The 25,315-nt window shown below is 41.8% G+C and overlaps 1 protein-coding gene across 3 annotated transcripts in view; it reads right to left on the bottom strand.

Annotated features, from left to right (window-relative positions):
* The window catches only part of vwa8 (von Willebrand factor A domain containing 8), a 345,890-nt gene that overhangs the window by 66,301 nt on the left and 254,274 nt on the right, over positions 1-25,315 (bottom strand). For all 3 annotated transcript variants that reach the window (XM_060833282.1, XM_060833283.1, XM_060833284.1), the window contains 6 exons: positions 21,060-21,169; positions 16,950-17,104; positions 15,525-15,726; positions 13,234-13,315; positions 12,290-12,494; positions 122-230 (listed from right to left, as the gene is read on the bottom strand). In XM_060833282.1, the coding sequence (XP_060689265.1) occupies positions 122-230; positions 12,290-12,494; positions 13,234-13,315; positions 15,525-15,726; positions 16,950-17,104; positions 21,060-21,169 (863 nt within the window). The remainder of the gene's footprint in view (positions 1-121; positions 231-12,289; positions 12,495-13,233; positions 13,316-15,524; positions 15,727-16,949; positions 17,105-21,059; positions 21,170-25,315) is intronic.

Raw genomic sequence — 25,315 nt, 5'->3', positions numbered from 1 at the left:
CAAATGTTGATCAGGAACTGAGGTTTTTAGGCTGCCTCTGTTTTAATTTGTATTATCATTACATTGTATGCTATTAATATTTTCTTACGTTTAGAAAGCAAATCCCTTATTCCTTACTTACCAGTTCCTCCTGCCCATGTATTGCCCCCAACATGCGGGGTGTTATCCACATCAATTCTTCCATGTTTAGGGGCAGTCACATCCAATCCACTGTCCCTCTCTACTGTAATCTGAAAGGACAAAATATTGCAATTACTTTTCCCTCCTCTATGAGAAGAATTCATTAAGCTGAACAAACCCATTCCTTTGGGAGGGGATCAACTTTACTGTGCACTATCACACTCTTTTATCCCTCAGGAGATAGTAGTCTTGCTTCACAGTCAATGTCATGTGGGTTTCAGAGAACATTCCGGACACTAGGCTGACCAGCCAGTGCTGTATTGGGAGGCTAATGTACCATTAAACATTTTTTTCATGTTCTCTGAGGCAGCTGTAAATGACCGGTAGCATCATATAGAAGACAAGGAAGGGAGTTAACCCCAGTGTTCGGCTAATATTCACCCTCCCATCAATTTCTTGTAATTGTCGCATTGCACTTTATGGGACTTCTTGGTGAATTGCCTCTATGCTTTTTTACATTACAATTGCAATAACATCATAAAAATAATTAATTGACTGAAAAATGTTATGGAATGCTCTGAGATTATGAAAAAGGCTTTCTTCATATCTTCATCTTTTCGACTGATCTAGACCAAAAGCCATGATCGGTTAAGGACTGGAAATTTTGAAAATCAAAAGATAGGAAAAGATACGAAGGGCATGGACTTCCTTTATCGCCAGTTGTGGTGGTCCAATGATGAAGTGACTTCAGACATATAACATGAAATTATGGAGACAAAGCTGACTTGGTCTTGGACATGGATACAAAACTGGCTTGGTTACAGAAGAGTAGCAGTGCAAGGGTGTTTTTCAGAATGGAAACGTTAACTAGTGCTGTTCCACAAAAATCACCCTCAGGTCCTCTGTTGTTTGTAGGATATAGGAATGATCTGGAGGAAAATTTGGGTGGTCTGATTAGTAAGTTTGCAGATGCCATGGAGATTGATTTGGAGATGCCAGTGTTGGACTGGGGTGTACAAATTTAAAAAATCACACAACACCAGGTTATAGTCCAACAGGTTTATTTGGAAGCACTAGCTTTCGGAGTGCTGCTCCAAAATCATCTGATGAAAGGATACAACAGGATAAATTGGTGTCTTGGGCACAGAAATGGCAGATGGAGTTTAATCCAAACAAATGCGAGGTGATGTATTTTGGGGGATCAGATTTAGGTGTGATACAGACTGAATAAAGGCAGAAGGTTTGTTTTTTAGTTCAGTTAGAGCATGATAATTAGCACAGCCTCAGAAGGATGAAGGACCTATTCCAGTGCTATATTTATCTCTTGTTCTTTTGAAATAGTAACAGCAGCACTGCACAGTATTAAGTGTAACAGGGAAGTATGCAATACAGAGAAAAGCTATTCAGTTCATTGTGTTGGTGTTGGCATTTGAAAGGCCTCAGTACTGCCAACTGGTTATACTCCCCTGACAATGGAAAAAAGTTTCCAGAGAATCCCTACTGTGTGGAAATAGGCCATTCAGCCCAACAAGTCAAACATCGACCCTCCAAAGAGCATCCCACCCAGACCCAACACCCCTTCCCCAATCCCTGTAACTCTGCATTTCTCATGGTCAATGCAACTAACCTACATTTCCCTGAACACAATGGGCAATTTAGCTTAGCTAATCCACCTAACTTGCACACCTTTGGACTATGGGAGGAAACTGGAATGCCATTGGAAACCCACACAGACATGGGGAGAATTTGCGGATTCCATAAAGACAGTCCCCTAAGGGTGGAATTGAATCTGGGTCCTTGGTGCTGTGAGGCAGTAGAGTTAACCACTGAGCCACCATGCCTCCGTTTCTGTCTACCTACTTTATCAAATTCCTTCATATTTGTGATTATTGTGCCGAACAAAATTCCTCTAAACCTCTGCTTAAAACGTCAATCAGAAAACTATTCAAATTCATCCTCTGGTTCATATACAAACCATTCACAATAACAGAGGGGACACAATCAGATATTCCCACTGAGAAACAGCATGGACCACTGCCTCTCTCACAGACATACTCTCCTTCATTCAAACACTCAAATACAAACTCTTCCTGAAACAGTGGGCTGGACTGTCATCCTCAAGGCAGGTAGTAGGAGTTGGGAAAATTTCCAGCTTCAGGATGGTCTGGCTCTGGAAGCAGGTTTTTCAATGCTGGTGGAAGCCAGGCCAGCTGACTGTGGAGGAAGTTTGGATGCAGCCACACGGGATGTAATATGCTCAGGTCAGATGTTTTCAGACGTGGTTCTGGCTATAAAACAGAAGAGAAAACTCTCTGCAGTCCTCCTCTTCCCCCACATCCCCATGACGCAACTACACCACCTCATGACCCCAAACATCTCCATTAGTCCATTAACTAAACATAGCCCATTAATCCACTCATGCCAAGTTACGGCCACGTGAATAATAATTTTGAAAAAGTATTAATTCTAAACTGCTGAATCTTGCAACATGCACGAAAATTCAATTCATAGAAGACAGTTCACTTTGGAGAACTATACTTTGTGTAAGTGCATTCGAATGTACTGGGGAGTGCCGGAGAAATAACTCCAATCTGAGGTGAGTTGTTTCCTAGTTGCTGTGGGGATCACGTGATGTGGATCACTCCTATATAAACATTGTGCTGCTGTGCTCTGGGCAAGTTGTTCCCCCTCAGTCGAATGGCACAGCTCACAAGCAGAACACAAACGTAATCCTGGCAGTCGTGAACCTTGATCGGGTCACCTCAATTCCTGAAATCTTGCTGTTAACAACGACTCCTTCCACAGCGTGTGTCCCTTGCCAATGAAGAATCAAGGAAGATTCCCTTTGGTCCATCAGGTCTGTACCTCCAGGTCTGTACTCTAAATTTACACAAGTGCCATATTCCGAAAGTGGGCCCATAGCCTTGAATGTGATTGTATTCAAGTACTTCTTAAAGAGTTACCTGCCTCAACTATCCTCCAAGGTACAGCATTCTGAATCCCCGTCAACCTCTGGGTGAAAATACTTTTCTTCTAATCCCCTCTACTTTCACCTTAAAATTACACCCCCTTGTTCATGACCTTTCAACTAAGGGGAGCAGCTGCATTCTACTCCCCCTGTCTATGCTGCTCATAACTTTATCCACCTCCACCTTCATGTTCCACAGATTCCTTCCTGACAGACTCCATATTTTTCAGTTGATGACTGGACTGGCTGATGTATGGTTCCTGCTTTGTTTGGGCTGCTCATGACTCAATCTAAGCTGATCACACCATGATCTTCTCACTGAGTGGTTGAAGTGCTAAATCATGGGAACAAGTTTCTACTGTAATGTCGGATATGATCTAAGATGTTCTCGGGTATACGTACAGTTGCTGATCTTTCTCACTGGAATTTGTCTTGGTTACTGATACCATGTTAGGAAGGATGCCCGTGTAATCCTAGGCAGAAGATGGGCTAAGACTTGATTAAACAAGTTATGTTTATGACTGATATAAAGCTATTGGCATTCTGTCAGATACGCATTAGAATCACATTCAACTGAATACTCCACATCCAGAACAGTTTAGTTACATGCCATTCAACACAAGAACAAGAACCTGGAAAACAGTTTGCTTTCCCTAGAAGTAGTCTTTCACATGATCTTGCCTGAGGTCTGGTGGCCCTCAGGTTAAATCACAATAACAATTTTTCATACAGTGATGGGCAGAGCTTTACCTTGTGACAGCAATTCACCCTTTCAGGTCCTACCTTTCTGACACAACAGGTTACAAAGTGAAGGGTGTTGTTCCTTAAGAACAGAACATAGACCAGTACAGCACAGTACAGGCCCTGCAGCCCACGATGTTGTGCTGAGCATTTACCTGAAATTAAGATCAACCCAACCTACACACCCCTCAATTTACTGCTGTTCATGTACTTGTCCAGCAGTTGCTTAAAGGTCCCTAATGTCTCTGACTCTACTGGCAGTACATTCCACGCAGCCACCACTCTCTGCATAAAGAACATACCTCTGACATCTCCCTTATACCTTCCTCAATCACCTGAAAATGATGACCCCTCCTGACAGCCATATCTGCCCTGGGGGAAAGTCTCTGGCTATCTCCTCTATTTATGCCTCTCATTACCTTGTACACCTCTATCAAGTCACCTCCCTTCCTCCTTCTGTCCAGTGTGAAAAGCCCTAGTTCACTCAACCTCTCTTCATAAAACAAAGCCTCCAATCCAGGCAGCATCCTGATAAATCTCCTCTCCACCTTCTCTAAAGCATCGACATCCATCCTATAATGATGCAACCAGAACTGGACACAATATTCCAAGTGTGGTCTAACTAGGACTCTATAGAACTGCAGCAAAACCTCATGGCTCTTAAACCCAATCCGCTGTTAATGAAAGCCAAAACACCATACACCGTCATAACAACCCTATCAACTTGGGTGGCACCTTTGAGGGATCTATGTACATGGACCACAAGATGCCGCTGTTCCTCCACACTGCCAAGAATCCTGTCTTTAACCCTGCATTCAGCATTCAAATTCAACCTTCCAAAATGAATCACTTCGCATTTATCCAGGTTGAACTCCATCTGCCATTTCTCAGCCCAGCTCTGTATCCTGTCAATGTCTTGTTGTAGCCTGCAATAGCCCTCAACACTATTGACAACACCATCAACCTTTTTGTCATCAGCAAACTTACTAACCTTTCTGGATGCATGTTTGCTCGCTGAGCTAGAAGGTTCATTTTTAGATGTTTCATCTCCATACCCGGTAATATCATCAGTGAGCCTCCAGATGAAACACTGGTGGTATGGCCTGCTTTTTATTTATGTATCTTTGGGTTGGTGATGTCATTTCCTGTGGTGATGCCATTTCCTGCTCTTTTTCTCAGAGGGTGGTAAATGGGATCCAAGTCAATGTGTTTGTTGATAGAGCTCTGATTGAAATGCCATGCTTCTAGGAATTCTCTCTGTTTGGCTTGTCCTAGGATGGATGTGTTGTCCCAGTTGAAGTGGTGTCCTTCCTCATCTGTATGTAAGGATACTAGTGAGAGAGGGTCATATTGTTTTGTGGCTAGTTGATGTTCATGTATCCTGATGTCTAGTTTTCAGCCTGTTTGTCTAATGTAGTGTTTGTTACACTTCTTGCAAGGTATTTTGCTTGTTGTCTGTATAGGATCTTGCAAGTTCATTAGCTGCTGTTTTAGTGTGTTAGTGGATTTGTGGGCTACAATGATGCCAAGGAGTCTGAGTAGCCTGGCAGTCATTTCCGAGATGTCTTTGATGTAGGGGAGAGTGGCTAGGGTTTCTGTACATGTTTTGTCTGCTTGTTTGGATTTGTTGCTGAGAAACAGGTGGACTGCATTCATTGGGTGCCCGTTCTTTTCGAATACACTGTGTAGGTGATTTTCCTCTGTTCTGCGTAGTTCCTCTGTGCTGCAGTGTGTGGTGGATCATTGAAATAATGGTACTCATGGGTACAGAAACAAGGTGGGCAAATGGAATTTTCACATTCATCAGTCAGGAGGTATGAATGATGGAATGGGGCTTGGGAGACTAAATGTGTGGAAACAGGCCCTATGACCCAGCAAGTCCACACCAATCCTCCGAAGAGTAACCCATCCAGATCCATTCCCTTATTTCTCGACACTTCCCCTGACCCATACACCTAACACTAGGGGCAATTTAGCATGGCCAATCCACCTAATCTTCAGACTGTGGGAGGAAACTGGAGCACCCGTTATGGTCCAGTTACTGGATTGATATGGTCAATGTTTCAATCACCAACTCTGCGTTCCATGCCCTCAGCATGAAACAGCGGTTCATGTTCTGTGACCTGAATGCCTTGAATTTAATCGCATTCCAGATATCTCAACCCCAATGCTGTTCCATTAAATCAAACTTCAACACATGTCTGCTCAGCAACCTGTGGGCTCATCATTTCCAACAGATGTAGCTCAACTTTTCTTGACATTGTGTTTCATAGCAGATTAATTATGTTTAGAAACTCCACTCCCCAGAAAAACAAACTAAATGAATTTCTTTCATCTACTTCATCTACCCAGATGATGAGTGATGGGAGAGCGGTGTGTAGATTAAGAGGGATGTTACATACGACAATACAATGGTGCTCGGTCAATACTTTTCAAAGGTGATGCTTTTGACATAGGAATGGTGAGTAAGTTTTTCGCACATTTTCAAATAGCTCAGAGTCTGGTTAGAAAAACAATAATTATATTCCCTTACCACACTGCCAATTGATTTAAACTTTGCTTACATTTCCTGCATCACTCAAAGCTGGTGTGAAATGGCTACATGAAAAGGAAATGGTTTCCCTAACTACTGTTTTGGCTTCACATTAAAGATTGCACACTGCCTTAAAACTGATCTGAGGTGGGGCCCTTTCTTCTCAACACCACGGTCCTGAGCTCACAACTGGAACACAACTTGCATACGCAGTTTCACAGCACGGGTTATCAGCAGCTGAAACTGCACATACGAGGGATGCATAATTGACACATTTATCCGAAAATGTTCAAAAGGATTAAACTCGGCTTTTCAGACGAGAAAAGAAAAATTGCCTTTGAAATAAAACGTAAGAATCCATCTCTCAATAAATATTGCCTTTCACTTGGCTCCAGCTTTCTCCATCTATTGGAAATGGAGGCATATTATTTTGTTGAAATACAAGCGAACATCTGGACAAATGGAAATCCGGAGAGAAGCCAGTAAACCGCACGAAACACACAAAACAACGCACCAGCACACGTACACAGAACTGACATTTCTAAACTAACTAATGTAGCACAAAGTGCTGAATAAACTGACAAAACTGAAGCCCAAGTCACCTAAAGAGATACGAGGACAAGTGACCAAAGCTTGGTCAAAGAAGCAAGTCTTTTAAGAGTAGCTGAAGTAGGAGGGAGAGAAGAGGGAGGATATTTCTTAAGGCACAGATGTTGCTGGTGGATTGATGAATGCAATAAGTGCTATTACTACACACGGATTTACACCTCCAAAACCAGACTTACAAACCAACTACAAAATTCAAGAATGTGTACACTTCACAATCAGGAGTTTCAATGAATATTGCTTTTCAATAAACTGGGTGACAGTACTGCCAAGATGATGGCGGGGATCATACAGCAGTACCATTTGGAGCATGTGGTTAGCAATAAGCTGCTTACTGATGTCTAGGTCGGTACAGCTTGGAGTTTACTGAAGCTGTTTAGTACCTGAAGACGTACGGGTTTATTTTTCTCATTTTCATGTTTTAGTAAAACAAACAAGTGCAGGACTTATACAGTTAAAAGTGGGGCCTTGTGTAGTGCTGTACAACATAGAGATCTATGGGTTCAGGTACATAATTCTTGGAAGTTTTTGTCACACACAGGGTGGTTAAGAAGGCATTCAGCATGCTTGCATTTATTGCTCAGGTCTTTGAGTACAGGAGTTGGGACGTTATGTTGACGTAGTATTAGACGTTGGTGAGGCCTCTTCTGAATTACTGTATGCAAGGTAACTCTGCTATAGTGTCATAGAGATGTAAAGCACGGAAACAGACCATTCGGTCGAACTCATCCATGCCAACCAGATATCCCAAACTAATATCGTCCCAGATGCCAGCACCCAGCCTATATCCCTCCAATCCTTTCCTATTCATCCAGATGCCTTTTAAATGTTGCAATTGTACCAGCCTCCACCACTTCCTCTGGCAGCCCATTCCATACACGTATCACCCTCTGCGTGAAAAGGTTGCCCCTTAGGTCTCTTGTATATCTTTCCTCTCTCACCCTAAACCTATGCCCTCTAGTTCTAGACTCCCCCACCCCAGGGAAGAGACTTTGTCTATTGAGCCTATCCATGCCCCTCATGATTTTATAAACCTCAACAAGGTCACCCCTCAGCGTCAATGTTCCAGGGAAAACAGCGCCAGCCTATTCAACCTGTTATAGGAAGAATATTATTAAGCTGGAGAGGATTCAGAATAGATTTACCGATGTTGCCAGGAATGGAGGGTTTGAGTTTTAAGGAGAGGCTGGATAGGCTGGGACTTCTTTCACCGGAGTATAAGACGTTGAGGGGTAACGTTATAGAAGTTTATGAAATCAAGAAGGGTATAGATAAGGTGAATGACAAATACCTTTTCCCTAGGATGGGGAATTTCAAGACGAGGGGACATATTTTTAAGGTGAATGGAGAAAGATTTTAAAAAGACACAAGGAAAATTTTTTTTTACACACAGAGTGGTTTGTGTGAGAAATGAACATCCAGAATAAGTGGTGACAATAGGTACAGTTACAACATTTAAAAGACATTTCGATAAGCACATGAATAAGAAATGTTTGTTGGGATAGGTAGGTGTGACCAGTTTAGTTTGGGATTATGGACTAGTTGGACCAATGGGTCTATTTTCATGCTGCATGACTCCATGTAAAAAAGATTTGGTAAAAGACACAAGAAGGGAGACAGGAAATGGATGAAGATTTTATCTCATTCCTATTTAACTTTACTTCTTAATAATTCCTGATCACAGTCTGCGTATGAGCTGCCAAAGGAAGTGGTGAAGACTGGTACAGTTATAGTATTTAAAAGGCACCTGAATGGGTCTATATGATTGGGAGGGTTGAGAGGGATATGGGCCAAATGCTGGGACTAGATTTATTTAGGATATCTGGTCAGCATGGGCAAGTCGCACCAAAGGGTCTGTTTCTGTGCTGTACAGGTCCATGACTCGATCTTTCAGAGAGCTATTTGTTCATCAGCTGAAAAGATGAGCCAGGATTACAATCTCAATTTTATTTGGAAAACAAAAAGGACTTGCATCTATATGAAGAAAGTGGGGACTCTTGCACCTAGATGGAGCCTTTTACCTCTGTAATTCACTCCCTCTTCTTCAATTTGCTTTCCTGACATTCTGAATATGAAGCATTCCTGACATAATATAGGAAATGAGGCAATCTAGTTGCAAATAGTGAGGTCCTAATGACAATAATATGACAAAGTTCTGGATGTGGGCTCTTCCAGTGAGTGTAGGAGAGGGGTAAAAAGAGGATGACAGCAAAATGACAGAAAACCTTGAAAAAACTTTACGACAATGAATGCTTTGGAACTGCCATATTTATTTTGTAAGAAAATCAGTCAGAAGCTGCACAATGCAGCGGACGTTTTTGCTTCGTATTACTTAAAGCTGGCTTACACTGACATGTGGGGCCTTGTAGGGGTCCCACATTTCTACAAGAAACAAGTGGCAGGCAGAGTCAGATTCTCTTCCTTAAAAATACTTTTAGTTAATGCTTGGAATTAACCACCCACACTCAAGTATCAGGGCACCACCATTGGTGGTGCATTAGTCAGGGATAAATATAGAATAATAGGTGTAGGGGAATGGGTCTGGGTGGATTACTCTTCGGTGTGGACTTGTTGGGCCGAAGAGCTTGATTCTCTGGTGATTCCGTGAGTCATTCACTTAGCATGCAAAAACTATTCACTAACTGAAAGGCTTTTTGTGTGGAATCAGTGACAGTTCACCCACCCTTGGCTGTTATTGGCTGATGGCTGGCCTTGATGTGTGTTTGGGACAGGAACGGAACATCAAGGACTTTTACTGGCTCACAAGACTATCTTGTGCAGCTGGAAAAGCTCAGGGTCACAAGGTGCTTTGGAGGATAAGGGAACAGCCATGGACAGCAACAGCTCAGTGCTGTATCCAAAAGCTTTTTCTTTTAAAAGTATTGGAGTTACAGGGGAGGTATAAGTACTGCAGCATTACCAGAACATTCTGGATATATAAGATCCATCGAGCAGTGGCTAAGCTCTTTCTCAACAGATGATTTTACGATGATCATTGGTCAAAGAGGAGAAGGCCTATCTGTGCGTTTGCAAAGCCATCACTATTTTCTGTTCAAGCTTTAGGTATCAAAGATTGTCAGGAGCAGATGGGAATGTGCAATTTCAGACCTGGTCTTACTGAATGGGAGAGCAGGTTCTGTCCTACTTCATATGTTTGTACGTCCCTTAAGCAGCACCCTCTCACCTTGCCGCACACTTGATCCTGAGTGCTTCTCCTCAAGTTACCTGTCTCTCCCTAACAGAGAGATGCTGCAGTCCCTCGTGCATTTGGCTTATTAACTAATTATTGCCCAGACACCAGGGAAGACTCCCTGCCTACCCCTTTGTCAAAATGTCCTGGCATCTTTTACCTTTACCTAACAGGGTAGGTGGCTTAATGTCTTGGCAAAATCGTACCCTGCACACTGCATCACATGCAGCATCTTTTTCTCAGACCAAAAAGTGCATTTCATTGGAAATACTGACACTGGCACTGGGAATAGGTTAACATATCCATTTTGTTCTCTGATTCCTTACTCGGTCTTCTCTACCTGGCAGTGAGCTCTATCTAATTCAACATGAAACTGTCTCAGGGATTTCCAAACACAACTGCAATGTATTTGCAGATATTCATTTACTGAATTCTAAAACAACCACAAGTGAAGCCAAGGTTGCTATACAAGGATCTGTAATTAGTTGGAACGATGAAGGGTTACAGTTACAATGGAAAATGACTAATTCTGCATTTCATGTCTGAAAAAGATGTCTTATGCCACCTGCTGGAGACTTTCCAGCCATCACATCACAAACATAACCAGTTATTTTAGTTTTATTCCAACAACCTTGTTAGAGTAATTTTCATGACTACCGGATGTCCCAAAACACATTACATTTAGTGAAGTACTATTGAAATGCAGTCACTTTGTAATATAGGGATCAGGGTTTCCCAAATAAAAGAAAGAACTGTGGACGCTGGACCTGAAACAAGTGAAATGAAAATTACTAGAGGAACTTAGAAGGTCTGGCAGCATCTGTGAAAAAAAGTAGAGTTAAAGTTTTGAGTCCAAAAAGTTTAGAACTGTTTTCTCGAAATATTGACTCTGCCTTCTGTCCACAAACTCTGCCAGACCTGCTGAGTTACTCCAGTAATTTCTGTTTCATTTGTTTCACAGTAGCAATTTGCACACAGCAAGGTACCACAAAAAAAATGTAATAATGACCAGGTAATTTCCTTAAGCAATTTATTTTTAAGGGATCAACATTGATTTGGATGGCTGGGCAAACACCCTCATTTCATTTCAAAATTGTGGGATCTCTTAGGCTCACATGAGGGGACTGACAGAGCCTCCAGTTTAATCTCCCATCTGAAAGACTGCACCTCCAACAACATAGCACTCTCCTCGTACTGCACTGGGTAAGTTAGCAACAGCTCGGAAGGTTTAACAGGAATGACTAGCTCAAGCATACAGAGTAGGTAAGTAACAGAGAGCAAAAAAAACTGCAGATGCTGGGAATCTAAAACCAAACCAGATACTGGAGGAGAAATCTAGCATTGGTGGGGGGAAAGTAGAGTCAACATTTCAGATCCAGTGACCCTTCTTCAGAACAGAGCAGAGCTGTTCTTAAGAAAGGTAAGTGGACCTGAAACATTGACTCTGCTTTCTCTCCACAGATGCTGCCGAGTTTCTCCTGTAATAGGTAACAAGCGAGGTTTCCCAGTTTGTGACAGGGTCCCAGATTCAGCTTGCACAGGGACAGCAGGCCTCTGCAGCAGAGGTGGGGAATGCAGAATCAACGACGTCTCCTTTTTCTGATTAACGTCCAGCTGGGATTTCAATGTTCATTTGGATTTCAATGTTCAGACCTGATGTTGAATGTAGCCAAAGCGCTGACATCATGCAGTTGTGGCAATAATTGCAAACACACTGATGGAACCCACACCTCACACCCGGGTATCAGCTCAATTCAAGACAGCAAAGAACAAAGCTAGCAGAGATAAATGATGGGAAACAGGATTGACACAGCAGTTTTCAGAAAACCAGAGTCATAAACAAGAAGTAGGAATGTGGGACCAACTGTCCTTTCAAGTAGCCAGCCCAGCCTGATGCTGCAGGTCCCTGTTTCCATTGTTTTATCTGGTTATTGTTGCATTGCTGCTTGTAGGATCTTGCTGTACTCTCAACGAGCTGCTGTGTTTTCAGTATTGCATTATTAACTAGCAGCAAAAAGATTAAATTTTCATATGGAGTGGGAATTTTTATAAATGCAAGTTCCTTTCAGCAGCAATATATGTTTGTCTCCTGCTTGTCAATCCTGAAAGTTTATGATAAGTGGTTCTTTACCTGTAGGGGGCGTCCATCCTCCTGTCCAATCATGGTCCTCCACTCCAGCAGGGAGCGCTGTAAGTGATCAAATCCAGTTTCCCACAGACGCACATGCCCTCCCATGTCCACTGTCACCACTCCACCCTCTCCAATAGGTGCGATCAGGACATCTGTGTCTGAGATTTTAGATAGCCACTGCGTGTATGGAGAGATGATAAGTGCACTGCAAGAGAGAAAAGTACAACAGTCGAGCCAGCCCAGCGTAAACATCTGAGAAATCAACTGGTCGGTACTGACAAGATGGTTGAGAGTTCAAATCCTACATTTGGTGATACTGAGGGGGAAAAGTGCCCAACTGGTGGGTCCAGGCATCAAGCTTCCTCCACTAACATACTTCTATCCCAAATGAGTTTACTCCCAGTCGTCTACATTTAACCCCATTGAAAAACCAATTCCTTTCCACATGTACTGTGGAAATTACTCATTGCACCAAATACATTCACTTCAACAATGCCACGCAGTGTTCCACTACTCCCATCACACTATAAAGGTTCCATTGTGAATTCCCAATTGAGTTTATTGGTCACTGATTAATGATCCCGAGCTCCAGAAGTGGAAGCAATGTGGATCTGCTCCCTACGAAGTTCCTATACCTGAAATAAACGGTTGATATTTCTTAAAAGTAGAGCCAAATCATTCAGGATAAATGCAAGGAACTAGATCTTCACACAAAGGGTAATGGAAAACTGGAACTCTCTCTTTCCACAAAAGGATCAACATCAATAAAATCTTAAAGTCAAGATTACTCAATTCTCGAGAGGCAAAGGTACTAAGCCTTACTGAACTGAGGTGAGTAAATAGAGTTAAGATAAAGGTTGGTCAAGAGTTAAATAAATGGTGGAAACAGTCAACCTCCTGCTTTGTGTTTTCTCCTAGAACTACTCAATTCAGTACTTTCTCACCTTGGAATGGGAATATATTTAATCCTTTTAGAGTTCAGATCTGTCACTTCCAAGAATCCTGCCGTGTTTGGAGGCTTCACATCTACGAGAAAAGAAAACAAATGATCTGGGATGGACAATAACCACTTCAGTCCCTTAACTGAAGGTGAGTAAGCAGTAATAAAAATGGATTTTACTCCAATACAAAGACCATTATTTACTGCATGTTGTATCATTTGTCTGAAGTAATTTAGTGAGTGTGCACCTTGAAGGTTACCAAATGCAATTTCTGATCTTTTTTCAGTCAGAGAGCAAAATTCCTCAGGCACATCTTGATGCAGGTCGGGTAGAGTTCAGACTGATGTTTTACCCATTCTTTAAGCAAGACTGTCTGAGTACCTCACATTTCTCAAAACATGTCGATTCCTGATATGTCAGTCTCTCCTCAGTTCAAGTTCTACTTTCGAGTCTGAATCCAAGCTGACACTGGCAGGCTAGTACCAAAATGCCACCTTGCTGTCGGAGGTGCCATTCTTCAGGTGAGAGATTATACTGAGGGCCTATCCATCCAGGTGGACACTAGAGATCACGTGGCACTCCCTGGAGTCCTGGTTATTACCTAGCAACACACGTGCATTTTTAATACCCTTCTGCAACCAGTGTGATTGAAACAGATGGTCTGCTAGTTGCCTTAATAGTGACTATACTTCAAAACTACTTCAATGACTGTTAAGTCTTGTAGTACATTTTGATCACGTAAAAGCACGAGATAAAGGAAATTGAATCCTTTCATACATTCAGCAGTAGATTCGTGTCTGCATCGTCCTTTTGATTTGGTGTTCTGGGCGAAGCTGAACAGCTGTTGTTACTCTACATTAACTCCCTCCCCACAGCTAAACAGGCTGTTGTGACAGAGCGGTAGTGTCCCAACCTCTGTAACAGGAGGCCCACATTCACGTCCTACCTGCTCCTGGGGTGCTTAATCAAATCTCTGGTTGATTAGAAAATACCTACTCTTGGTTAAACATTTCACGAGCATCCTAGTGATATGGGTTTGGATGTTGCAGCGAGGATCAAGATTTCCATCTGAAGGAAATGCAGCCTGTGCCGAATGTTGCAGTGGGGCCAGTGTAAGGAAAGTGAGGTGAGGTGCAGAATTGTACTGCTCCTGGAGAAGTTGATTCCATTACAATATTACCTGTGGATAGCATGGGGCCAAAGTACCAGAGTGGGTGAAGAACAGAATACTTGGGGAATTCTCAGAACACGAGTCACCACATTGGTGGGGGTGGGGGGATTAAACCCCAATGCTGCTGATACAGTGCTGTATGTCTGGAAGAGAGGCAGTGGAAGAGAATGGTGTGACCATCTGTGGAAACTACAAACAGACTGAGAAACAATACTGCATTACAGTCAGAGTCTGAGAAAGTTGTCACAGATTTATGCTGTCAATGGTCCAGTGATAGAAACCTCAACAGTGAGACTGAAACAACGGGCACCAAGAGATATGGGTGTGGATATGAGCGGCTAAATGATATTCAAGGACTTTGGAGAGGTACGGTTAGGTGGAGTGGCATGCTAAATTGTCCACAGTTTCCAGGTTAGGTGAATTACCCATAGGATGTGCAGGGTTATAGGGATAGGGTAGGGTGGGTGGGTCTGGGTGGGATGTTCTTCAATGGACTGGATGGCCCGTTTCCACACTGTAGGGATTCTATCATTCTACGATTCCAAGTTAGGGACATTGTAGATAGGATTGTTGTCTGCAAAGGCAGAGGACTATTGTTGGGCAGAATTTTGGATGGTCAACAATGAGTGGGAATGAATTGCAGAGAGTATAAAACAGATTTCATTAAAAGATGCTGCAAGTTATAGATGTGGTTTGTTGTGACCTGATTTCATTATCAGACTGACCTTCATCTGACAGCATCACTAAACCCATTACCTCTATTGCCTAGAGGGACGGGGCAACAGAGGCATGGGAACACCACCACTATCCAAGGCACTCCCCATCCTGATGTGGAAATATATTGCCATTCCAACACTGTCACTGGGTTAACATCCTGGAATTCCCTCCCGCACCACCCCCCCCCACCCCACCCCCCTTCCCCACCCCACCCCCAACAGCACTGTGGGTGTCCCTACACCAAATGGACTGGAGAGGTTTCAGAAAGTCAGCTCACCACAATCTTCTCCAGGGCAATTCGCGATTGGCAACAGCCAGCGATTCCCATATCCTATAACCTTATGTAAAATAAATGCTGATGTTAAGTCAAAAGATAGTGCCTGCAGAATCCCAGCACCACACTAACCTTTTGGGTAGATTTCACTTATCGGTACGTCTTCAACAGCAACAGCTCGAATCACCTGATTGGCTCCGGTCAGGGTGATGCAGTTGGATTGTTTCACACTCCTAGACTCATAGCTCCCTCTGAAGAACCTATTCTTTGTGGAGACAGCACCAGCACTGTCCAATGAAGCCTTTCGTTTCCATGTGTACACCTCATTGGGAGACTGCAGGGCAACGGTTCAGTATTATATAAACCAGCACTTAAACAACACATCAAAAACAGATGTTAGCAGAAGATCATTCTGCCTGCACAGTTGTCAATGTGTATACTGGTCAATGAGAAATAACAAACATAAAGTTTGAAAGTTGTGTCATGTCTGTCCCCTCTCTCCAGCTCCAGTAGGGTGAGTAAAGACTATGCTATGCACTTGTAAGTAGGAACTAAACATCAAGATTGAAACTGTGTAGGACAACTTTATTGGTGGTGAGGCTGGAGGTGGTGCATTAACACTGGTGTCATCACCCTGTTGTTCTAAGGGACCCAGTAAAAATACTGCTCTACATATTCAAAAGCCTCTTTGCAAGAATCACAGAATTGTTAGAGTGCAGGAGGAGGCCATTTGGCCCATTATGCTTGCACTGGTTCTATTATCTAAGGGTGATCAAGAACCAGATGAGTTTTTACACACTCAACATGAGGTTAGATTTTTATAACAGATTTTTATTGAATTCAAGTTTCACCAACTGCCAAGGAGAGAATTTGAATCCATATTCTATGGACATTAACCTGGGGTTCTCGGTTACTAGGTCAGTGACATTACCACTACCTATTTCATTCTTTTGTTTTCATGGATGATTCCATGAAGCAAGTCCTTTGGCAGTATCATTTCTTCTTTGATAGCAAGTTTCCACAGGACAGATACTGCCCAGACCAGAGGACAGAACACAGATAGTGGATATCATGAGTGCAGTGTCTGACATAGTAGTAGAATTATTAAGAGCATATTGGTAGTCCTCAATCTGGTACAGCATGTACAACGAAGTGTAACAGCTACCGAAAGTTCACAGTGATGTTCTTGCTGTGGGTGTGACTGTGAATGTCAGGAGGGTGTATTGTACAGCATCTGCTGAATGTGTCACCTCTGGGCAAACAGCATTACTGCAAACATTCAGTCAATCAGAGAGAGCAAACTTCCAATCACTTAAAAGCAGATACTAGAATAGATTTTCAACCTGGATAATTGGTTGACTATAACATAATGTTCTTCTCCAAAAATAACTCAAAGCAGGCTTTTCCTACAAGTTGCAATGATCAAAACACATTGCAAGTTTAAACTCAACAAGTTAAAAATCTACCCCTTCACTTTGTCAGATATCATTAATCAGCCAACTGAAAACTGCAGTACTTCCTACTGGACTAAAATCTCTCTCTTTAACTCTACCTTACCATTAGATCTGGAAACCCGACAACAATTGTTGCATAGCTGTTTTCATCAGACAGAATCCGATTTGGAGACACAATCTTCTGGCCAAGTGCTACACTCAGGTTTTCTGAGGGTAATTCTTCCTTTGACACCATATCAGGGCTTGAAAGCTCCATGGCTAAAATGAATGGAGGGAAAAGTTATCAGGGGTGATTCATGAATAACCAATGCAGAATCAACACAATGTCATTTTAACTCAATTGGTATCGGCGTAACACTTCGAGTCAGGCTGTGGGTTCAGAAACTCCACCACATTCAAGGGTGAAACTTGGGTCCTGTCCTGAGGGAATGCTCCATTTTGTCACCTTTCACACAAGGACTGAATCCAAGACCTCGTTTACCTGTGAAGTTGGATGCACAAAAACTCCAGAGGATGATTGGAGAAGGTTTGGGCACACTCTCCTTTTCCAATAACCTGAGAGCAAAATACCTCCTGCTGCATTGACATGTTTACACAGAAACAGAAAACTTCAATGGTGGAAACATGTAACTTAGGTGGGAAACTAAAATGATGTATCTTGCTATCATTCTGACCTTTTTCCCTTGACCTCTTGCAGTGTTCCAATTAAACATAACACAAGTTTGAGTAATAGCATATCATTTTTAGACTAAACAACAACCAATTTCAGTCTCTAGACACAATATTTACAATTTTAGATAATAACCAATTTAATCCTTTTTTAAAAAAATTGATTAATTGCTTTACTTTGTACTTGGATGACTGTTATCATGCCATTCACCTCTGGTCACATCTTTTGTTTCACTGTTATATCCACTATCATTCTCTTTGCTTTTGTCCCTTTTCTTATTTAATATCTTTAACCCTCATTCTAATCACAGACCTTCTCTATTTGTGATGTATAGGAGCTGGTGTTGGACTGGGTGCACAAAGTTAAAAATCACACGACACCAGGTTATAGTCCAACAGGTTTATTTGGAAGCACTAGCTTTCAGGGCACTGCTCCTTTATCAGGTGATTGCCACAACCTGAGTTGCCACAACCACCTGATGAAGGAGCAGCGCTCCGAAAGCTAGTGCTTCCAAATAAACCTGTTGGACTATAACCTGGTGTCATATGATTTTTAACTTTCTCCATTTTTCTTCCTTCCAGGCATTGGTCTTTTGACATTCCCAAGCCTACTTCATTTCCAATTTTCCTCAGTTCTGATGAAACTCCTGAGAAATGAAGCATTAACTGTGTGGCTTCGCTGTACATGACTTCAATATTACTGAAGGGAGTTGTTATGAAGTTGAAGGTGTGTACTGCACCTTTAAGAGAGAGTGAATGCTGTTGTGCACTGAGAGTTTACAAGAGCAGTCTCAGAGAGTACTGGAAGATTGAAAATGTGTAACGTTTGGCTGTGAAACACATACCTGAGTTGGTTGCTGTTTTGACAACAATTTGAATTTAACCAATCAGTTTAAATTATGCCTCAGGTTACTAAAACCCAATCGAGTTTAAATTTATTGCTTTGCCAACATCAAACCAATGAGATGATCCGATGTTAGGGATATAAAAAAGGTAGTCATTTTGAAAATTGCAGAGAGCAACTGCCAACAAAAGAGAGACCCAAGACATTGAAACACTCTCTACCAAAGGTACCTTTTCATATGAAACATCTTCACAGTAAAAAGAAAGAAGACGACCCAGGGAGATCTCAGCCAGAAGAAGACAGACACTGAAGATGACAGCTGATGTATGGTTTTGAAATTAAGTTGGTGGAACTTTAATAAGTGTTTCATTGGAACAGTATATTGTTATGGAGTTGAAAGCAGGTAATAAGCAGTTAAGAGAGCGGGGTGGGCTTAGAGTTGTGAATAGTTATTGTTTAGTGTTCACTTTTAGAGTTAAAGAATAAATTGATATGATTTTCTTTCAGTTGTGGAATTTGGGAGTTCTCTGTCACCCACATTTTAACAGATTATGAGGCAACGTGAGCTTTTCTGAGTGTTTAGTTTAATTAACAGAAGGATTCATTGCCACGTTATAACAGAGAGATTTGATGTTTTTTTTCCTGTCTTATTCGGACAAACTCAAGAATGTCGAAGTTCAAATAATCACTACAAATTATAATACTGGATAAAAAGGATGCAGATTGTTGCCAAATCAAATCTGGAGAGCTGAAGTGCTGCTGAGGAGACAATAATAATGGCATGTAGCCTTCCCAAGCTCTGAGGTAATTCGGAAATCACTAAGGTTTTTACATGCAGAGGACGGGCGTGTGAATGTACGTCACTTCTAAGAAGTGTAAATGAGTCATATCATAATCTGAAATTAGTTGTTTGTGAAGCTATTGGTGCACTCAGGTTAGTTCAGCAAGCACTGTCAAACCATGGACAGGTAATAAATGTGCTGATATCCCATTAGAGATTTCAACAAAATCAGGCTTTGAAGCCTAAATGGGTTGACTTAGTTAACAATTAAAACTACAGATGTACAGAAAAATGAATAACAAACAAGGTTTACAGACTGTTAAGGTTAATAGCTTAGAAGTCATACTATCTGAGGATTCCTGATGAAGGGCTTTTGCCTGAAATGTCGATTTTCTTGCTCCTCGGATGCTGCCTGAACTGCTGTGCTTTTCCAGCACCACTCTATATCTAGAATCTGGTTTCCAGCAACTGCAGTCCTTGTTTTTACCTATACTATCAGAGGGCTTGGGTGGAAGAGTACACAATACTGATGAAAGATTAGCAAACAAAAGGACACATAGATATTGAAGTATGGGAACTGAATATGCTTGCTGTAACCTGTACAAAGTTCACAGATGTTTTGTAACACAGCAGACTGAGTTCTAACCATCATTGCTAAGGCCATCTTTCCATAACTTAGTATAAAATAAACGGTCATTACCTGTTCTCCTACAGTCCTCTATGAATTTGTCAAATACAGCAAGAACAAAGCCCTTATGACACAATGATACTATCTTTCCCAGCTCCACTCTCCACTGTTACTGGCTATTTAGGTTCAGTGTTATTGACAGAGACCGCAACTAATTTCTTTCCCTCCACTTGCACAGATCATTATTTTGGCTAATTCATTGCACCTAATCTACTGATGAAATACCAGTCTATATTCCAGAACAACTAACAGTACCAGAATGTCTAATAATCCATCTGATCCCATGCGTGAAAGCTGAGAGATAAGCGATGTGACAAAAAAAAACACATGAACACCATCATTGAGCATTTCACTTTGACACTTCAATGATCTTTATTTTAACTCAACCCACCTTTTAAGAGTTTATTTACTTTGTTTGTTGCTAATTTCCACTCAATAAGGTTTCTTATTCCTGGCCACATCCCAACTACATTGCACAATATTTTCTCATATGGTTATTGGAGTTTTTATTCTACAGACATTGAGAGATAGAAAACTTTCATTCAGAAGTTAATTGGATCCAATAGATAGCCAACGGCTTCCAACTCTGTCTGCACCTCGGCATGGAGGATTTATTACTTGGCTTCCTCCGTTCAGGCAACCCCTAACATCCGCCCCCACTTTGACTGTCCACCTTCACACACCCGACCATCTGAAATACTAACTGACACTTCATTGTCTGAGACTTTAAGTCACATGACCTTATTCCCATCTCTGATATTTTTATGGTTAATAAATAAAATCGTTGCCATAATCTTTCTTGTTATTGTGACTATGATTTTTTTTCCCAGGTCGATCACAGTTGTGCCCTCAATCTGTATTATTGGAGATATGCAGATGAATCTTAAACAGAAAAGGTCAATTCAAAAACCAATTTGGGTCACCTAGGGCATTCGAGCAATGATGTACATGATCTTCTCTTGCTTTATCTGAAACAAATGAAGCCCCAGAGTTCCTCAGTGACTGACTTTGTTGCACAGGGATATCTCTGAGAGGTGAGCTGTCTGTTGCAACTCCTTCCATTCTGGTCCCTGATTTCTGTTGGCATCAAGAGTTTTTGTTTTCCCCCACCCTCCCCTCAAAAAAAGTACTCAGATGAGCAAGGACAAAATTTAAGTAAATACACAGTGCTCCCCATGGCTACAAACAGAAAGTGAAGGTTTCTATTTTCAATCCTGAGCAAAACACATACCCGCTGTGTTCCCGAATCCTGTGCTGACTGGCTCCTCATGGATCACATGCAGCTGACAAGTTCCAGACAAGTCAGATCCAGCACTCATTGGCTTCGTCAGGAGGAACTTCCTGAAAGATTTTTTAAAAGTTGCTTATTAATGAACAGGGGAGTAGCGGTCCCAGGGAGATCAGAAGGTGATTAGACACATGGAATCAGCTCATTCTCACTTTAGTGATGACTAAAGTGACCTTTACAGGGAATGAACCTTTTTAGACTTATTTTAACATGTGGAACCACAGAAATGTTCTGTTAGACTTTACTGTTAACAACACAGATTTATGATTTCTCATTCTTTGCTATCTGAGCTATCCTGCCTGGTATCTATCTCATATTCATGCCCTAAGTCCTTGGAGCAAAGACATTGATGTATCTTGGGCAAGAATGAATTTTGTTGGGCACAGTACACACTGAGACACTCTGCTTCATCGCCTCCGAAAAAATCTGAGGGGGCATGAGCAGAAATACCAAGAAGCGCAGAATGAGGTTTATGAAAGGGACTTCGACATGGTTCAAACCAGTCAAATACTTCAAACCAGTTGGACTACAACCTGCTGTTGTGTGATTGTTAACTTTGTTCACCCCAGTCCAATACCAGCTCCTCCACATCATAGATGAATAGAACAGAGCCTCAAGCTGCACTTGGGCAACTGTCCCTCAAACAACTAGGTAACATGATTCCAAGTTAACATTGAAACTGATTTATCAGGATCCCCGAGACCTCTGAAGGAAAACACAGAATTGTATCTATATAACATTTTTCACAACCACCTGGCATCTCAAAGCACTTAACATTCAAACAAACACTTTGTGAACAGCAGTTACTGGTTTGATGTAGGAAACAGAGCAATCAATTTGCACATCTCAAACAGCAATGTAGTAATGACCAGGTCATCTGTTTCTGTGATGTTGATTCAGGAATTAATATTGGTCCTGAAGCAAACTTGCTCTTATTTGAAGCAGTACTGTCAGATCTATTACATGCACCTGAGGCAGGGCCAGAGTTTAAAAGGTCACCCAAAAACGGTACTGCACAGAAATATCAACTTTGATTCAATTGTTCATGGCCGGCAGCAGGATATGAATCCACCAATTTCTGCATCATCTGTAAACTTACTGATTATTAGTCCTCATTCATGTTTAGATCATTAATGTACACTACAAACAGAATGGGGCTCAGCACTGAACCTTGCAGCATGCCACTGAACACAGGCTTCCAGTTACAAAAAACACTCTTCGACCATCACCTTCTGCCTCCTGCCACAAAGCCAATTTTGGATCCAACTCACTAAATTTCCTCGAACAGAAGCTCTCTTACATTCTTGAACAAATTGACACGGGTAGCATCAGGGAGAGTTCATCAAATTCATTCAAGAGATACTGCCAACTAAAATATATTCCAGAAAGGAATGAAGATTGTCAGAGAGGAAAAAACAAATCAATGGCTAAGCAAGGAGGTTAAAGATTATATAAAATCAAACACTAAGGCATACTATGTTGCAAAGGCAAGTGGGAACTGGAACATTGGGAAACTTGTAAAGCTCGACAAACGTTTACTAAGAAAAAGTCATATAAAGAGCAAAAGTAAATTATGAAAGAAGACAAGTCTAAAATATAAGAACAGATAGTAAAAGCTTCTATAAATATATGAAAGGGAAGAGAGTGGCTTAAGTGAATGTTGGTCACTTGGAGGATGAGACTGGCAAGTTATTAATGGGGAACACAAAAATGGTGGCATCACTAAATCAATATTTTGCTTCAGGTTTCATGGTGGAGGACAATTGTACCATTCTGTTAGTGATGCAGAAGTTATAGAAAGGGAAGGACTTAGGTCAATCATCATCACCAGGAAAAAAGTACTGAGTAAACTAAAGGGATTGAAGGCAGACAAGTCCTGTATGAAAGTTTAGTTAGGCTATATTGGAGTATTGTATGCTGTTGGGTCACCACATTACAGGAAACTTGTACCACCCTAATAGTAATAGAGATTATAGAAAGGGAGGAACTTGCTCAGCAAGGCTAGATCACATGGGTGCTAACCAACTGAACACAAAATTGGATTTAAGGTAGGAAACAAAAGGTGGTGGGAGAAGGTTGTTTTTCAGACTGGAGGACTGTGATCAGTGGTACTTCGCAAGGATCGGTGCTGGGTCCACTGCTTTTTGTCATTCATATAAATGATTTGGATGTGAATATAGGAAGTATGGTTAGTAAGTTTGTAGATGAGACCAAAATCGGTGGTTGTACTGGACAGTGAAGAAGGTTATCTCAGATCATTGGCCTTGATCAGCTGGGCCAATAGTTCAAGGATTGGCAATTCAAGTGTAGTTTAGATAAATGTGAGGTGTTGCATTTTGGTGAGGCAAATCAGGGCAGGATTTAGGCAATTAATGGTAGGGCCCTGGGGAGTGTTACCTCGGACCTAGGAGTGCACGTGCTTAGTTCATTGAAAGTGCAGTCACAGGTAGACAGGGTGGTGAATAAGGCATTTTGTACACTTGCCTTCGCTGGTCAGTGCATTGAGTATAACAGTTGGGATTTCATGTACAGGGCATTGATGAGACCACTTTTAGAATACTGCATTCAATTTTGGTTGCCTTGCCATTGGAAAGATGTTGTTAAACTTGAAATGGTTGAGAAAACATTTACAAGAATGTTGCTGGGAATGAGGCGCTTGAGTTGTAGGGAGAGGCTGAATAGGCTGGGGCTTTTTTCCCTGGAGTGTTGGAGACTGAGGGGTGACGTTATAGAGGTTTATAAAATCATGAGGGACAGGGATGGGGTGAAAAGCCAAAGTCTTTTTCCAAGGGTGGGGGAGTCCAAAACTAGAGGGCATAGGTTTAAGATGAGAGGGGAAAGATTTAAAATGGACCTGAGGGGCAACATTTTCATGCAAAGGGTGGAATGTGTATGGAATGAGTTGCCAGAGGAAGTGGTGAAGGATGGTACAATTTCAACATTTGAAGAGTATCTAAAGGGGACACGAATACAGAGTACAGTGGATGCTGGGACATTGAGTAAATTTAAGGAAGAGATAGACAGATTTTTAATTAGTTGAAGGGTATGGGAAAACAGAGGGGAAAGTGGAGTTGACTTTGAGATGAGATCAACCACGGTTGTATGGAGCAGGTTCGAGGGCTGAATGGCTTCCTCCTGCTCCTATTTCTTACGTTCTTGACCAGTCTCCCATGTGACACCTCGTCAAAAATCTATGTAAATCGATGTAAACGATATCAGCTGCACTATCCTTATCCAGACACCTAGTCACGTCCTGAAAAAATTCAAACGAATTTGACCTCCCACTGACAAAGCCATGCTAACTGTCCTTGATTCCGTCCCTCAGAAATGTTTCCAATAATTTCCTTAGCACAGATATTAGATGTTTCCTAGTTTATCCCTACCAGGCTTTTAAAATAATGATATCACTTTAGCTGCTTTATTGTCATTTTGCATCTGTCTTGTGGCACTGAGGACTATCAAACTAATGTCAAGACGCCACAATCTCCTCTATGCCTCCTACAGCAGCCTATGATACATCCCATGTGGGCCTGGGATTTATCAACTTCCAAGCCCATGGAAGTCACTCATACCACCATCCTCTCCATGCTAATTTGTTCAAGTATATCATAGCCCCCCCTCCACAAATTCTATGCTTACAGTATTCCTCTTTTTAGTGAACAGATAAAAAGTTATCAAAGAACAAAGAACATTCCAGCACAGGAACATGCCCTTCGGTCCTCCAAGCCTGCACCTATCCAGATCCTCTATCTAAACCTGTCGCCTATTTTCTAAGGGTCTGTATCCCTCTGCTCCCTGCCTATGTCTATATACATCTTAAATGACGCTATCGTGTCTGTCTCTACCACTTCCACTGGCAATGCGTTCCAGACACCCACCACCCTCTGCGTAAAGAACTTTCCATGCATATAGAACATAGAACATAGAACATAGAAGGATACAGCGCAGTACAGGCCCTTCGGCCCTCGATGTTGCGCCGACCGAATCCTACCTAACCTATACTAGCCCAATAACTTCCAAATGCCTATCCAATGCCCGCTTAAATGACCATAAAGAAGGAGAGTTCACCACTGATACGGGCAGGGCATTCCATGAACTCACAACCCGCTGTGTGAAGAATCTACCCCTAACATCTGTCCTATACCTACCACCCCTTAATTTAAAGCTATGTCCCCTAGTAACACCTGACTCCATTAGCG

Source organism: Hemiscyllium ocellatum, chromosome 12 (genome assembly GCF_020745735.1).
Source record: "Hemiscyllium ocellatum isolate sHemOce1 chromosome 12, sHemOce1.pat.X.cur, whole genome shotgun sequence".
NCBI lineage: Eukaryota > Metazoa > Chordata > Chondrichthyes > Orectolobiformes > Hemiscylliidae > Hemiscyllium > Hemiscyllium ocellatum.
This window is presented reverse-complemented; position numbering and strand designations above follow the sequence as displayed.